Genomic DNA, 18372 nt, shown 5'->3' on the forward strand with positions numbered 1-18372 from the left:
AGAAAACTCAAAGAGTTTTAATTTTATTGGTAGCAACTCTCCCATTTCATTATATTCAGAGAGTTATGATCGTTTGAAGTTGATCCTGAAATACTGAAAACTGGGCAACAGGCTATGCATTTTGCTACTATTTTGAAATCCAAACGCAGCCTTATGCGTTCCTAAAAATTCTGAAACTTATCCGAGATGTACTATGAGCTTGTCCGATTGTAACGCAACTTGAAAATCTAAAAACAGAGGTTGGAAAGGTTGAAAAGTTGTATCTCAAAGATTTCCATCTAAAATGACTCTAAGTCCTCATTACACTTAGAAAAATTTTCAAGTTTTTAAGTCTAAGAGCACTCTATTAAAGGCTAATCCATGCACGACTTTTATGGGGTGTTACAAAGGACCTACAGGGGTTTCTGCACCTCTAATGGTGCCAACGGTAGTTCCTATCCCACCACCAAGTGCCTCAAACCCAGATCTAAAGAGAGCGATACAGTTGTTTACACAGTTGGTTGCCGCTCAATCCCAAAGACAGAATGTGGATGCACCTGTTGCTACTTAGGGAGGGATAGCCAAATCTAAGATCAAAGATTTCCTCCGTATGAGTCCACCAGAATTCACAGGTTCTAAGCTTACAGAGGACCCTCAATAATTCATTGATAAGGCTTATAGAATTTGTAAGGTAATGCGGGTCTCAGATACAGATGCAGTTGAATTGGCAGCCCATCGACTGAAAGATATTGCTGTTGATTGGTATGAGATGTGGGTTGAATTGAGAGGTCAGGAAGCTCCTTCAGCGGTCTGGACAGAATTTACAGAAGCCTTCATGGATAACCTCAGGCCATTAGAGCTTAGAGAAGCAAAAATAGATAAATTTCTATCCTTAAAGCAGGGTAATCTTACTGTCAAGGAGTATTGTTTGTAGTTTACACAGTTATCCAAATATGCTCTAGAGGTGGTTAGCACATAAGCAAACGGATGCATTGCTTTATGAATGGCCTTGCAAGTCCATTGAAAGCCCTTCTTTTTATTGCTGTTGTGAATAAAGATTTGGATATAGAAAGGATCACGGCATGTGCTCAGCAGATAGAGGAAGATCAGCGTAATCATAAAGTAGATAGTGAAAGAGAGCAGAGTAAGAGAGCTAGGACGACCATCCAGCATCAGGGAAACAATGGTGCTTACACTAGTAGAGGGCCACCTAGGCAAACCCAGTCAGCTATGCGCTTTAAATATAATGCTCCAACTTAGTTCTTGAGGCCCAGGTATGAGCAGAGTCAGAATTCTAGAGCACCATACTTATGACCTTAGAGGGGTACTAGACGAGGGTTACTACCTCGGTCTATGTGCAGGCAGAGTGGTCGACCACATAGAAAGGAGTGTTGGCGTGGTTCAAATACGTGTTACTGGTGTGGTATAGAGGGTTATATAGTACATGATTGTCCACATCTCAGAGGTAAAAGTAGAAGTGATCGATCACAGCCTTCAGGGTTTGCATCAGCTTTATCTTCATCAGTGTCTTCTTCTTCTCACGGTCCTCAGGCACTAGCAGGTAGAGGATCTGGTAACGGCAGAGGGCCTAGTTCAAGCACTGGTTCAAACCGTATATGTGCACTAACTGGTCGACAAGACTCAGAGGTATCTCCAGATGTATTCACAGGTACCTTAATTATTTTTTTCACATAACGTATATGCCTTGATAGACCCATAATCTTTCTTGTCAAATGTTACCCCATTTATTGCTAAGACATTTGGAATGAAGCCAGAGTTTCTATGCGAACCATTTTTAGTATCTACTCCAGTAAGAGATTCTATTATAGCTAGACGGGTCTATTATGATTGTGTGGTGACAGTATATGGTCGTGCTACATTGGCTAATCTGATTGAACTTGAAATGGTCAACTTTGATGTCATTATGGGTATAGATTAGTTGTTCTTTTGTAATTCGACAGTTGATTGTCGAGCCAAAATAGCCTATTTCCACTTCCTAGGAAAGCCAGTCCTAGAGTGGAGGGGTAATTCTATGATGCCTAAAGAGAGGTTTATTTTTTTTCTTAAGGCACGAAAGCTTATTGCAAAGGGGTGTTTATATAACTTTGTCCAAGTGAATGATATTGAGGCTGAAAAGCAGACACCAACTTTAAAATCTGTACCAGTGGTGAACGAGTACTCAGATGTGTTTCCTGATGAACTTCTTGGGTTATCTCCTATCAGAGAAATTGATTTTGGTCTTGATGTGGATCCTGGTACCCGACCGATATCAATTCCACCTTATAGAATGGCGCTTGCAGAATTAAGAGAGCTAAAAGAGTAGTTAAAAAACCTACTTGATAAAGGCTTTATTCGGCCCAGCATATCACCTTGGGGTGTACTAATATTTTTGGTGTGCAAAAAGGATGGCACATTGCAAATGTGTATAGATTATAGGCAGCTGAACAAAGTGACAATAAAGAATAAGTACCCTCTCCCCCCAATAGATAATTTATTTGATCAATTTTAGGGAGCTAAATGCTTTTCAAAGATCGATTTAAGGACCAGTTATCATCAATTAAGAATTTGTGAAGCAGATATCCCCATTACAACCTTTTAGACAAGATATGGGCATTTTGAGTTTCTTATCATATCATTTGGACTAACGAATGCTCTGGCAGCCTTCATGGACATGAAGAACAGGATTTTCAAACCTTTTCTTGATATGTACATGATTGTATTTATAGATGATATTTTGATATATTCACGTAATGAAGTTGAGCATGCATATCATTTGAGGTTAGTATTGCACATATTGAGAGAGCACCAGTTGTATGCTAAGTTCTCTAAGTGTGAGTTTTGGTTGACCTCAGTAGCCTTTCTTGGTTATGTGGTATCTGAAGAAGGAGTTAGAGTGGATTTTCAGAAGATAGAAGCTGTGAAAAATTAGCCTCGACCAACCACTCCTACTGAGGTACATAGTTTCTTGGGGCTAGCCGGTTACTATAGGAGATTTGGGGAGGGCTTTTCCACTATTTCTGCCCCATTGACCAAATTAACGCAAAAAATGGTTAAGTACTAGTGGTCAGATTCTTGTGAAAGAATTTTTCAAGAGTTGAAACATAGATTGACTTTTCAAGAGTTGAAACATAGATTGACTACTGCGCCAGTATTAGCCTTACCAAAGGGTACAAAAGGATATGTGATGTACTGTGATGCTTCAGGTGTTGGACTGGGTTGCATCTTAATGCAGCATGGAAGAGTTATAGTATATGCTTCTCGATAATTAAAGAAACATGGAAAAAATATTCCACTCATGACCTAGAGCTTGCAGCTATAATATTCGCGCTTAAATATGATGCCATTATTTATATGTGGTATATGTTAATATCTATACTAATCATAAGAGTCTTCAATATCTATTCAAGCAGAAAGAGCTAAACTTGAGGCAAATAAGATGGCTAGAGTTACTGAAGGATTATGATGTCAATGTTCTCTATAATCCAGGTAAAGGTAACATTGTAGCTGATGATCTTAGTCGACTATCCATGGGTAGTCTAGCACATCTGCCACCTGTTCAGAGACCTCACCTCCATTTTTTTGGTTTTCCATGGATACCCACACCCTCGCCGAACATCACTCCTCCATCGGTATACACACACCACTATTGGGTGGAAATGATCAACACGCCATTAAGACACAAGGATTGAAACGAGAGTTAAAAATAAGAGAGATCATGAGATTGAGAGAACACAATGGAAAAAACGGAGAGAAATGTGAAAGAGATAGTGAAGAAACGGAGGGGGAAGAAAAGATAAAGCAGCTTCGGCCAAATATTCTGGCAAAATTTTTGCCGGAATCATTGTCTCATCTGGTAATCCGGCTACTATCTCCCCAAACTCGGAGAAGCTGCGAACAAAAAACAGCTTCGATTCCAGCAAATTTCAGTGGTTTTTTTTTTTGTGTTGAAATTTTTTGTTGGATTTAAATCTGTTCGGTTGCGATTCTCAATATTGATTTGTGTTTGGTCGCACTCGAGGTTCGAGTCGAGGTTTTGGTGCTGGCTCCATTTTATTCAATTGAGTGATATTTGATTGAAAGGGCCATTAAGGTTCATTTCTTATCTCATTCTCGGTTAATTCTAATTGTTTGATATTTTTACGTGTTAAATTGATAATGTGTGGATTTTGTTTTTTTGTTGATTTCGGTATATTTTGAATCACCGTGAGTGATTGTTGATATCGATTAGTGGATTCTCTATTGAAATTGGTTAATTATGTGGTTGAAAATGGATTTGGGGGAGTGAGATTGAAAGTTGATAAAGTGAATATTGTTGTTTTGATTCATCGATGTCGTTGATTGTGATAGTGCCATGATAGGTCAAGCTGGGTAGGCAAACAGTAGGCTCGGGTAGGCAAATTTAGAACTTGTGGATTGTGAAATATTTGGAATATTTTTTGAATGATTTTGTTTACCGCATTTCTATCAAATGTATTTATTCTTCGGGAAATGCCTCGAAGTCATGTGTATATATTCATTACCGAAAAATGCCTCGCGATACTTTGTACGCTGAAGACCGTTCATGATCAAGGCCTGAGGCATCGGGTGGAGCATAGTTTAGGATTAGTGTAGATTAGCGTAGGTTTACATTTCAGTACCTTTTTATTTTGGGTCTGTAATAAATTGGACTGGACACTAATTTTGGTTTTGTTTGTTTGATTGTTTGTTGCATGTTTATCTGTTTGTTGGTTTATACATTCATAATGTCATACTAGCCGATACACTCTACAGAGTGACCGTGGTCGAACCACGGGACTGAGGGGTTCCTAACACCTTCTTCCCGATCAACAAAATTCCTTAGCCGGAATATCTGTTCGCAAAGCAGTTTTAAAGTGTCAAATCATTTTGAAAAGGATTTTTCAAAGGTGACTTGGATCACCGGATTATGCCAAGTGGTGACTCTGAATCTTTATTGTTAAAGGTCCTTTTCAAAACAAATTATTTTCTTTTGTCACTTAATAATAAAAGCCCTTTTTAAATTTAAAATAATATCTTTTGGTTAAAAAAGAGGTGTGACAGCAACATATGGTTCATCCGTTGCCACAAACGCTCAATCCCTACCTCTAACCATCGATATGTTGAGAATAAGGAATAGACAGAATGAAAATTAAATATTAAATAAGAATTAAAATCCAAAGTCGACCAAACATAGAATTTTGAATCCATTATATATAAATAGATACAATAAAAAAAACATACCCCTAGGTAGATCCGATATAATAAAAGAAAATACATATGCTAAAATACAAAACATAACCTAATTATTATTATTACAATTATTAGTAGTAAGATTATTATTATTATTATTATTATTATTATTATTATTATTATTATTATTATTGTCAATCGGCCCATCGTCATCCGGCAGCAGCAGGGGCCTCCTCAGCCTTGCTCTTGTGTCGCTCAACTCCCATCGGAGTTCGTGAATCTGCCTTTCAAGTTTCCATAAAGAGTCGCGCAAAATCACCTTGTCCAAATTCGAATTAGCCATATCTAGAAGTGGAGTTATGTATAACTACATCCCTTAATTAAATAAAATTGGTGACTTTTCGAATATGTAAATTAAAACAACGGATCTAAATACAACATTTTATCCTTTATTGTATTTCAGAAAGAAAAGAAAATTGCTTTAAAATAAATCTAATAGATGGGTAATGTGTTGTAAGATATATTCTACCTGTTTGATAATTTACAACATATTGACAATCTGTTGTAATAGATGGATGTATCTGTTTGATTTTTCAATAGATAAGTCATATATTGCAACGGATTGATCATCTGTCGTAACAGATGTCTATAATTGTTTGATAATTTTAATAGATGTGTCATCTATTGCAAATTAATCCATAGACAGGCAAGGAAGAATAAAGTGCGTGCAGATAGATGGATCCACTTTCATGTGTGGGAGTAATGTATTAATGATAGGTCAACGGGACAACACACATAAAGTCTAATGATTTTGTGAATATATTTTTTAACCGATTAGGCATTGATCATTCAAACAAGATCCTACATTGTACAGTTTAGTTTGATAGGTTCGAATTGATGAGTCTGAGGGGCCCATAAAGATGGTGCCGATATCCTGTTATGAATTAGTGACGGTTGTTGCTCATGTTTATACGTGTCAAGTTTTGAAAATAGATCAATATTTTGTGTCATTGCAAAGATCCAACAGCGATTGGACTAAAATTTAAGTGTGAATTGGACTTCGAGAAGGCCTTCGAAGCATCACACTACATCAAATAAGAACAGAATACCAATAGAAATTCCCCTCGCTCAAATTTATATGGAAGGGTTGTTCGAGAAGATGATTATATGCCAGAAGGAGCCGTAGGAGAATACCTGCGAGGGAAATGAGAGTTGACGAAAGACTATATCATCTAAGAGCTAATTGATGAGGAAACATAGGGTAGCAAGGAATTTCTAGCAAATTTGGCCAATGAAGCTGGATTAGAATACGAGAAATCTGAATCAAGAGCAAATATGAAAGTGTATCTAAAAATGAAAATCCATCTGTTGTTTCTCTCAAAGAAAAATAGTGCAGCTGGGAACTTTGCTGGGGAGCTGCGACTAGGTAGCATGGTCAGAATGATCACCTACATAAAAAATAACAGAACACTAAGAAAGCAGCTTTGAGGGCACTGAGGGCTGAAATGATGTACAGTAAGTCAAGAAGACTTGCACCAGGAACAATTAAGGTTAAAATAAGGAATCAAGCGAAGACAACAATTTCTAAATTTTAAACTGCATCCCAAGCCTTCTTATTTGTGTTTCCGATTAGGTTCATTGCTATTGACCTAATCGGAACCACAAACAAGATTGAGTATCATTACTTCCTTAGCAATATGGTTTAATCGATTGTGTTTTCTTGCCTTAGCATGCTTTCAACATATCTTGGGGAAGATCAGAGGCTTGCTGTAGTATATGAATCTCAATAATTTTCAAGTTTGCCTCCAGCTTGCTGATTCTGTATTCAAGTTTGTCGTTGCCATCTTTGAGTATAGTATAGAATTCTTTGTCTTTTGTGATAGTGAGGAAGGAACACTTTCTTCGAAGCTGTGACATTGTAAAAGGCCTTCAGAAGACTTTTAGAACACTTTCTTTAGAAGGCTTAAATGATATAATCTGCATCAACTTACTGTACATCATTTCAGCCCTCAGTGCCCTCAAAGCTGCTTTCTTGGTGTTCTGCTATTTTCTATGTAGGTGATCATTCCGACCAAGCTACCTAGTCGCAGTCCCCAGCAAAGTGCCCATCTGCACTATTTTTCTTTGAGAGAGACAACAAACAGATTTTTATTTTTGGATACACTTTCATATTTGCACTTGATTCATATTTCTCCTGTTCTTATTCATTTTCATTGGCTAGATTCGCTACAAATTCCCTCTGGCCTTATGTTTCTGCTTCAATTAGTTCTCAGATGATATAATCTGCACCAACTCTCCTTTCCCCGCATAGGTATTCTCCTACCGTATATTTTGGCATATAATCATCACCCTTAGCAACCCAACCATATAAATTTGTACTAGGGCAATAAATATATTAATTTTCATTCTTAGTTGAAGTAGTGAGAGGCTTCGAAGGACCTCTCAGAGTCCAATGCACCCTAAAAGTTAGTCCAATCACTATCAAATCTTTTTACAATGCCATAAAAACTTGATCACTTCACAAAGCTTAACACATAGACATGAGCAACAACCATCATAAAAATCTTAACAGGGTATCAGAACCATATTAATGGTCCCCCAGCCTTATCAGTTCAGACCTATAAACATAACTGTAAAATTGCAGATCTCTTGATTGAATGATCAATGCCTAATCGGTAAAAAAATAATGCTCACAAAACTAGTTACTCTATATGTGTTTCACGATAACATTATCAGTAATGCATAACTCCCACATATGAAGCGGTTCCAGCTGGAAGCAACTTATTCCTCTGAACCCATCTTTATTGTAGCCTCTTGTGTTGGTCGGACAAAAGTTGATCAACATTCATTTCCTTATATCTACAAATAAGAGAAAAATAATTGATATCAAACAAAAGAAGAACAGAAAGAACATTATCCATCTGTTGCAACAAATTAACTATCTGTTGCAACAGGCTCCACATCTGTTGCAACAACTTTCTATTTTTTCAATAAATTATAAATCTATTGCAATAGATGTGGAGGCTGTTGCAATAGATGTGGGGTCTGTTACAATAGATGTGTAAACTATTAGAATACATTAAACCGGCCATGCTAGTGGTTTGATTTGTTCCAACAGCTGCTCCGTCTGTTGCAACATCAACAACATCATCAACAACAAAAAAACAATATCATTTATTCCAACATCATCAACAACACCACACCACAAGTTTCATTCAACACCAACCCCACCAACAATTTTAATAACTGCATCAATAATAAAGAAACAAACAAAATGTATTCCAAAAAAATGATACTGCCGACAAGACTTTTAAAAGTAACCCTTCCTTCAATTTTTATAAATAAATATGATATGGATAAAGGGTAATTAAATTAAAAAGTAGATGTAAATAACTTGCAAAAAGAAGATGAGAATAAAAGAGCAACAGTGAACTATACCTGTAATGTCAAAAGCAAGGGGATCAAAATAGCAATTTCAGTCGAGAAAAGATAGAGATCGGTTGAGATCAGAAAGGATCCTTGCGAGAAAAAGGAGAGAAAAGAGAGAAAAAAAGGAGACGACTGTTATAACCCTAAAGAGGAGAAAAAGAAAAAGAATAGAGATGAATAAATTTAGGGCTGAAGGAGAGAAATTCTAGACATGGGTTTAAATATTCATTAATAACTTGAGGGGCTCGAGGAAGATGGGTGACTTTGAAAAGACAAGATAAGACTACTCAGGAGGAGATTTTTGAGTTATTCAAGAAATATCTTTTACCACCTTAGTAGTATGTCATCTGTTGTAATAGATATCACTATTTCTTAGAAAATTTTCAACAGCTCAGTCATCTGTCGCAACAGATGCAAATGTCTATTTGATAATTAAATTAAATATCTATTTAAAATTTCCAACAGCTCAGTCATCGGTCACAACAAATGGAAATATCTATTGAAAATTACCAACAGCTCACTTTAAAAACTTAATTTGTAGATTACAACTTTATAAAAAATACAATACGGTCCCTTTTTATATTTATCAAATTTTTAAATATTTATTAAAATTATTTAATAAATTTAAAAACTTTTCTCTCTCCTCAAATCCTCTTCTTCTCTGGATTTTTCTTCATATTTTTTTTTAAAAAATGTTTTGGTCGACTCTTGCTTCCCAAGTTGAAATTGTTCAGTTTCTCTTGCTCAGGTAAGTTTAATCTTCTTCCCCGATCAGTTTAGATCCATTTTAGTATTTTTTTCGTTTTAGCTTTGTGTTGGATTTCTTCGATTTTGATAAAAATTGCACTGTTCGTCATTGAATTAGTCAAAAATTGAGTTTTTTTTAAGTTAACATTTGTCAATTTTGTATGTTTATCATGTTTTGCTTTGGATAATGACTAGAAAATTTTTGTATTTATATTGCGTATTGATTTTAAATTTTTTGTACTGAATTGGACCCATTTAATAGTGTTCTTGTTGTTGTGAATTGTACTGCCAATATCCGGAAAAGCTAAAACTTGATTTTCATGTTTGATCCGAGGCATTTTTCCATTTTTCTTAATAGACCAGTGGTCGATAAATCGACCACAACAAATTTATTATATTTTTTCATTTTTATTAACAGACTAGTAGTCGATAAATCGACCACTACAAATTTATTTTTAGTTGTAGATCATAAATGTTGAGAGTTTATAAAGTAGTTAAAAGGCCTGCTTCCGATGCTTTTAGTAGTAGGAAGCGAAAAGCCAAAGAAGTTTCGAAACCTTCAAAGAGAAAAAAAGTTGTAGTCGATAAATTCGAGTCAAAAATTAAATAAAAAATTCTTGGCGATATTTTCAAATATTATGAAAGTAGTGCATATGAGAGTGACGATATTAGGGGTAGTGAAGGAAAAAGCAAAGGGGAAAGCAAAGAAGAAAGTGAAAGTTATAGCGGTGAAGATAAGGACAGGAAAGATAATGGAGACGAGGAGGAGGATGATCCCCTATCCTTGTCAATTTATGCTAGATATATCTCCCTTGATTCATACGGCCTAACAATTTGGATGGATGAGCTAGGTTCTTTTCCTGCAAAGATTTTTGTAAGAGCAGGAACGGCGATCTATCGAGAGTTTAGAAGGATTCTTGTAGAACAGAAGTTGTATGCTGATTTTAAGAAGACTTGTTTCGGACACTTGAGGCATATGACGAAACTTTTTATGTTTAATGGACAGATGGTCCATTGTGTGTTGCTATGGCGTATCAAAAATAATAAAAAACTACATGAAATTTGGTTCTATGTGAACGGTAAGCCAACTTGTTTTGGCTTAAAAAAATTTGCTCTGATTATGGGACTAAATTGTTCAGCATAATCCCGTGAATCAAAAATGAATAAAGTCCTCCAAAATGGTGAAAATTTTCATTTTAATGTGACAAAGAACAAGAGCATTACTGCCTTAAAGTTGATTAGCCTGATCGAAGGTAATAGGTTGACCAATCAACAAAAGTTGAAGTATGATTTGGTTTGGTTCGTGCACTAGATGCTCTGAAAAATGACCCATCAAAAAGGTGGATTCAAACCACATCAAGATAGCGGCTGATTTAGATTTCTTCGGGAGATATCCATGGGTAAATGAGTCATCTGGGCTGACATTGAGCTATTTGAAAAAGAAGATTGATTTGAGCAAGCAGAAAGAAGTGTTTGTGAAGAGAAATAATGTATTATACGCATTATATGGCTTTCCCTGGGTGTTTTTGGTACTTATAATCTACCATCTTATTAATTTATTATAGACTCTTACCTATTTATGTAATAATACATAGACCCTGTAGATTTACTTCTACTTCTATTGATTGTAGGTTTGGATGTATGAGACCTTTCCTCATCTAGGAAGGTACGCCAGTACTGTTGGATTCTTCTTTACCTATTCCCCATCTTCTTAGATGGCATACGTCAAAGTGTGACAACATAATGGAAGGCGACCCGTTTAAGTACAAAGGAAATAGTACAAAGATAAAATTATACATATTATAATATGATAATAATATTATTATATTAGTGAATGTCGTGTAATTTATATTTATTTTTTATAGATTGTGCATCCGTACCTTACCCCTCCTGTCCGTGAGATGGAGCAGAGATACGTGAAAATATTTAAGTCATACACGAATAAATTTAAGGATACATCCATCGATGCCTTGAAGGCGCAGCTAAAAGGCGCGACTGTCCTCACTTCATCAGCGGAGGTCGCGAACGAAGACGAAGATTTGGGTGGTTATAATTATGTTCCAAGTCCAGCACGTGCTTGTGATCATGCTGGTTCAAGTTGACTCAAAACTACACCCGATGCTTCTAATGATGATGACCTGCGTGAGCATGTTGCCTGCTCGAGAAAATTATTTTAGATATTGCTTCTTTTGTTAGAGATGAGAGGTTGAGAAAAATCGAGAAGAGTAAGAAGAAGCAACAAGATGAAGGTAAACTAATTTAATTTTTGTTCTTCCAATTTAATTTTCTTGCATAATTTTTGTAATCCTTTTAAAACAATGCAGTGCACCTCGACAGTCCCCCACGTAGCTGACATCAAGTAAACCTTGAAAAACTTACAGTCGTAGTGACTGACATTGCTGCAGCAGATGAAAAAGATAAAGAAGAGAAGAAATAAGAAGAAGCGAAAGAGGAGAAGGCAATAGATGAACAAGATGCGAAAAAAGAATAAGAAAAAAAAGATGAGGAGAGGAAAGCTGAAGAAGAAGCAAAAAATAAGGTGAAAATAGAAGAAGATGGTGAAAAAAAATCATCAGAAAAAGAAGAGAAAAATGAGAAGGCAGTTGATAAAAAAGAAGTGGCTGAATAGGAGGATGAAAATATTGAAGAAGAGAAGAAATTACAAGAAGAAGAAGAATAGAAAGAAAATGCGAATAAAGAAGTAGAAGAAGAGGAGAAAAAATATAATGAAAATGAAGTGGATATGATGGGCATTGTTAAGGAGCTCAATTCTGATAACATGTAGTTCGGTGGTTTGGAACAAACAATTTTCTTAATGATTTGTTGTTTTTAATGATTTTTTTTTATGTATAATTGAATTACTTATATTTGGCATGTCAATGATAACATTTACTGATGAAATTATGTTCAGTTATTCTATTGTCTTGTTAGATTAAACAGTTGATTACATTGCATTACCCGTTCAGTTATTGTTCTAATTTATAGAGGTCGATGACAAATATTATAGAAGTTGTTCTCTATAATTTATAGACTGAACACACGATCGATTGAATAAATCATATATTTACAATGATGACAAATAAGTTTACTATTATATATTGTATTGTGTCACTAATTTTGTAACTATCATGGTTTATAGAGGTCCATCGATTGTGTCTTGTGTAAATCATAGATGCAAATCCTTGTCAATAATATACCGTATTAGTTTATTGCCCTTAGTAGAATATTAGGAAAAAAGGAATAATTAATTAATAAAATAATAAATAATTGAATTTTATGCAATCAAATGAGCTTAAACAAGTCATGTGATCGTATGAGAGTCCATGTAAATTATAGAAGATGATCAAAGATGTGTGAGGATGGGTAGTGGTCGTACAACCAACATCCTCAGGGTAATGTTCCCAAAGCACAAGTATGTTGTGGGAAATTCATTTGTTCAACCACAAATCATCATTTGTTCAACCACAAGTCATCATCTCACACATCTTTGATCATCACTTTCAATTTATGTGGACTCTCATACGATCACATGACTTGTTTAGGCTTATTTAATTGCGTAAAATCTAATTTTTTATTATTTTATTTATTAAATAATCCTTTTCAAAATATGTGCTAGTCATGGTCTATAAATAAATATCATCATTTAGTTATTAATTGTGGAAGTAGTTCCAGTCTATTCTAGACTATATCAGGTCGATTAAATAACTAAGCATAGTCTAGCATAAACTATGGACTACTTCATTAATAAATGCACTAGATGAGGATACATATTCATAGTCCATAACTTGCACATATTTTGAAAAAGATTATTTAATTAATAAAATAATATATAATTGGATTTTATGCAATTAAATGAGCCTAAACAAGTCATGTGATCGTATGAGAGTCCACTTAATTGAAAGTGGTGATCAAAGATGTGTGAGGTGATGACTTGTGGTTGAACAACCAACATCCTTAGGGCAATGTTTACCAAAGCACAAGTATGTTGTGAGGAATTTATTTGTTCATCCGCTACCCATCTGCACACATCTTTGATCAACTTCTCCACTTTGTGTGGAGTCTTATACGTTCACATGACTTGTTCAAGATCCTTTAATTGAATCAAATCCAATGATTTATTATTTTATTAATTATTTTTTTTTCAAATATGCTACTAAGAGCAATAACTTAATGCGGTATATTATTGACAAGGCTTTAAGTCTATGATTTACAATGGACACAATATATGCCCCTCAAATCAATTTCACTTATTTAATTATTTATATCTTTTACTATGTACTAATATTTTTTGACCGTTGCACCAACCCGTATATACCTTAGCATTGACCGAGTGTGGATCTATACGGTTTAGTATCTACCCAATGCATGAGAATACATTGGTTATATTTAAGGTCTATGCAAGAGGTCCAACAGTATAGTATATTAGTGACAAAGCTTGCAGTCTATGATTTACAATCGACACAATTTTATTTATTTAATTATTTATATTTCATGAACCCACATAATGGAATCCATCGATTACGTAGACAGTCACGCGTAGTTATTGATCTCGGTCAATCATATACTGTATCGATCATGCAATTAATTTTGTAGAAATCCACATAATCGTAGAAAGACCAGATTCATTATCCATTAGCATATATGAATTCATATATATATATATATATGATAGACCATTAATTTTGATGTCTGAAAACTGTTTCATTCATCTTCTGACAAGGGAAATTGCAAAATTTCATCAAGAATAAAATTATATAATTAATGTAGTGACAAACAGAAAGGGCATTGCAATAAAATTTCATACAGAAAACACTTCATTTCATATGTTCATTGCAGCAATGGTTTAACACCATATTTATAGCAAAATATGAGCAAAAAGGTAAAAAAAAACTTTCATCTTAAAATTTCCCTAGCCATGAAAGCTTATTTGCAATGACTTATAACTACAACTACAACATAAATTAAAACCTAAATGAAGGGGATGACGGGGGGTGATGAACTCCTTGGACTGCATGTTCAGCCTTTCCATAATCGCCCATAAAAATTAGGCGATACATCAGAGTTCACAGTAGAGGTGCTCCCTATCCTAACCCATACCATAGAAGAGACGGTCTAGGTCATGTCAGAGGAGGAGAATGTCATGGATACGCTGGAAACGAATCCTCCTTTGTGGTTTGAGTGGAATGCTCGACATCTGGTCATATTTATTAATTTTTTTAGGTTAAAGAAGTTGAGTATTGTGTATAGTTGATGGTTGTATATATAGACCAAAATAGAAGCCTTTGGTCTTCCCGATCAGTTGAAGGTAGACGCGTGCATCGGAGAAATTTGAGGAGATAGCGTATACCCAATCAACGAAGGGTGTGAGTGGATGTGCAACCGCTTTTTTGATATTTCATAAATGCTCGACTGTTCATCTATTCGTTTGAATAACTAGATTTTTAATAGACTTAAAATAGAATCGATAATAAACTATATGGTATATAAATAATAATCCCAATAGACTTTTGTTCTAGGGTTGTATATAAGAAGAGATGATGTCAACCTTCTAGATACTTAATTTTTCAAGACTTGTGTCAAAAAACCTAATAAAGTTTTCAAAGAGTCTATTTTACAAAATGGAGTTATCCAAGAAATATCTTTTGTCGCCTTAGTAGTATTTTATCTTTATTCTTTCAGAAAGAAGATTGCTTTAAAATTTTAAAAAAAGATTTTCAAATAGATATGTCATCTGTTGCAATAGATATCAATATCTGTTCGTAAATTTCTAACAACTCAGTCATCTGTCGCAACAGATGCAAATGTCTATTTGATAAATAAATTAGATAGGTAATCTATTGCAACAGATCTCAATATCTATTTGAAAATTTCCAACAGCTCAGTCGTCTGTTGCAACAGATTTCTTTACAATTGATTTAAAAAAATAATTAAGATCAATTCAGACCAAATTAACAATTTCAAAACTTGTCATTCTTTTTCAAAAATACAAATCAACCCAATACAAATCATCCATTTGTGGAAAAAATGTTTCATCATTTCAAATCTCTAGTTCTTGCTCTTTTCTTTCTCTCTCTACAATACAGACAAGAACTACTCAGCATATTGCTTAAACCTTCAAAACAGATCGATTTTCTTCCCATTTTTGACCACATAGTTGTTATTTTTGACTTTATTCTCACTTGTATTCATTGTTTTCTCTGTCTTCGTAAGTAAAAGAGTTTGATAAAAGTTCTACATTTGTTCTTTATTTTGAAAATTAGGGATTTTTAGTTAGTGATGAAAAAGAATACTTTTAGTTGTATTACCTTCGAGAATGGGTTAAGAATTTTGAGTTTTGATGCTAAAAAATATTGAAAGAATTCGAGAAAATTCTAGTTTTTATTGGAGTGTTTTGTTGACTGTCGTGGTATTATTGGATGGTATTTGTGGTATTGTTAGTAGATGTTGTTGATGGTATCGGTATTGTGGTCTTGGTGGTGGTGTTGGTAGTCTTAGTGTTGGTATTGGTGGCATTGGTGGTCGTGATGGTAGTCTTGATGGTCTTTATATGTGTATTGATAGAATTAATGGTGTTGGTGTTGGCGGTCTTGGTGGTGGTGTTGGTGGTCTTGGTGCTCTTGGTGGTGGTATTATTGGTCTTGATGGCATTGTTGGTGGTCTTAGTGGCAATGATGGTGGTCTTAGTGGCATTGATGGTGGTTTTGGTGGCCTTGGTGGTCCATCTACTGTAACAGATGGAACATCTATTGGGAGATATTAAATAAGTCTTCAAATAGATTCCCTATTTGTTCCAACTAATGGGTTATCCGTTGGAGTATTTTTTTATAATGTAGCATATAATAATTTATTAAACTTTGTCTTACCTTTTTAAAAAATTTATGCAGACATCAAATGTAATATATTTTTTGTTTTTCTGTTGTTTGTAGTGAAAAGATATCTCCCAAAAGAACAAAAACTGAAAGTGAATCAACTTCTGACCACCCAACAGAAAAAGTTAGAGTACAGATGGATTCGGAGAAACTTCTTGAACAATCTCAGTTAGGGAAAAATGAAGCTGAGGAAAGTTATGAAAAGGGAGGTGGAGAAGGGTGCATAGAGGCTGGTGAGGAAAATTAAAGTGAGGAGGAAAAAGAAGAAGATGAACAAGAAGAGGCAGCAGTAGGAAGTGAGAAAGAGGATATTGATCAACATAATGATAAACAAGAAGAAGAAGAAGTAGAAAGTGAGAAAGAGGATGATGATCAACATAATGATAATACATCACCAATGGGGCATGAATTAAGATAGAAATTCCAACATGAGGCGGTAAATTTTTTTAGTATTGACAGGTTTCAAGTTGAGATGTCGATAGATGACCCTACAGAACTAACTGGTGATCTTGTACTTAAATGTTAGTTAGGGAAAACTTTTGACGAATTTAGGAATATTATGAAGAATGAAAACATAGATGAACTTTTTAAGAAGAGCTACTTTAGACGCTTTCTTAAGTTGCCTGAGGACCACATTGCCCATTTCTAAATGAGCATGGTATATGGTCTTCTCAAGCGCAAGATCAAGTACGTAGGGGATGATAAAGATTTGAAGGAGGGGGCAAAAGATGGATGAAATCTGGATTAACTACAGTGGCATGTCAGTTTGTTTTAGCTTGAAAGAGTTTTTCATATTGACAGGCTTGAGATGCGATCGTCCAGAAGAACCTCTCACTAAGAAAACACCCCGCAAAAGGTCCAAGGCAAGAAGGACAGCCAAACCACCACCATCAAATAGAGGGAAGGCATTGACCAAGCAACTACCCACCAAAACCAACAAACGTAAGGAAAAAATAGATGGGTTGTTAGACATTGCTGGACGTAGCTACAAAGTGATAGATTTAATAGAAGATCTTAAGGATAAAACCATACCAAAGCAGTATAGGGAGAAATTGTGCTTAGTTTGTTTTTTCCATTCCGTTATATTAGCAAGAGACGTCAACAAAGTCATTGAAGATGATTTGTTGGAGCTTGCTGAGGATTTTGAGAACTTTAACGATTATCCTTGGGGATATGAAAGCTACAACTTGACTATCAAATATTTACTGACAAATCTTCCCCAAAGACGATCACATTATTCGGCTTTCCTTGGGCTTTTATAGTAAATTTAATCACTATTTGTTTACTCATCCATTAATTTATATTGAATAATTATTATGTCTTTTTTTTGCTTGCTTCCTATTTACATATTTTTGGAATAGGCATTTGAATTCTTTCCTCCCATTCGAAAACAGGTCAAGGATTATCCGGATGAGGTTTCTTATTCGAGGGTCCTTTAGTGGTTGGCTGTAAAGAGCAGCACAAAAATTGAGGAGGCTGATATCTTTAACCCTCCGGATGATGCAGTATGTCTTCTTTGAGTAAAATAATTTGACTCAAAGAAAGATATTAAAATAGATGTGTCATCTATTACGATAGATGAGTCATCTGTTGCAATAAATTACTTGTCTATTGTAGCTGGTGCGACCGATGGGTAATTTGTTATGACAGAAGATCTATATTTCACAATATATTAACCATTTATTGCTCTGGTTCTCTGAACCTGACTCAACATATTACCCATCTACTGTAAATTATGCAACAGATGGATAATCTGATGCAACATATTGTTAATTTATTGCGATATGCAGATCAGTTGTTGTGATAAATAGATTATCTGTTGCATAGATTGACTATGTTGACATGTAACCCAATTGACTTTAAATTATTATTATATGATTTAAATGTATCTGTCTTTTTCTTATAGGTTGTGCATCCTTGGATCGTGCCTACTGAGTTGTATCTGTCTTTTTCTTATAGGTTATGCATCCTTGAATCGTGCCTACTGAGTAAGAGTTGGGGATGAATTTTTTTATTACTCTAGGACTTGTTGATACAATAGCATACCTAATGGTGGAGTTAATAAAGAAGGAATTGGCTGGAGCACCAGCTATAAGAAGAACGGTTAGGCAAGATCAACCTACTGCAACAGATCCGGGTGCTTCTTCTGGGGGTATTGGTG

At 35.0% G+C, this 18372-nt stretch overlaps 1 protein-coding gene across 1 annotated transcript; it reads left to right on the plus strand.

The window, feature by feature from the left end:
- Window positions 1-673: 673 nt before the first annotated feature.
- LOC124887697 lies at window positions 674-2302 on the plus strand. The gene is made up of 4 exons (XM_047397593.1): window positions 674-881; window positions 1037-1202; window positions 1341-1648; window positions 1941-2302. The coding sequence occupies exons 1-4, from the start codon at window positions 674-676 to the stop codon at window positions 2300-2302; spliced, it is 1044 nt and encodes a 347-aa protein (XP_047253549.1).
- The last annotated feature ends 16070 nt before the right edge of the window (window positions 2303-18372 follow it).

Source organism: Capsicum annuum, chromosome 10 (assembly GCF_002878395.1).
Source record: "Capsicum annuum cultivar UCD-10X-F1 chromosome 10, UCD10Xv1.1, whole genome shotgun sequence".
Lineage (NCBI taxonomy): Eukaryota > Viridiplantae > Streptophyta > Magnoliopsida > Solanales > Solanaceae > Capsicum > Capsicum annuum.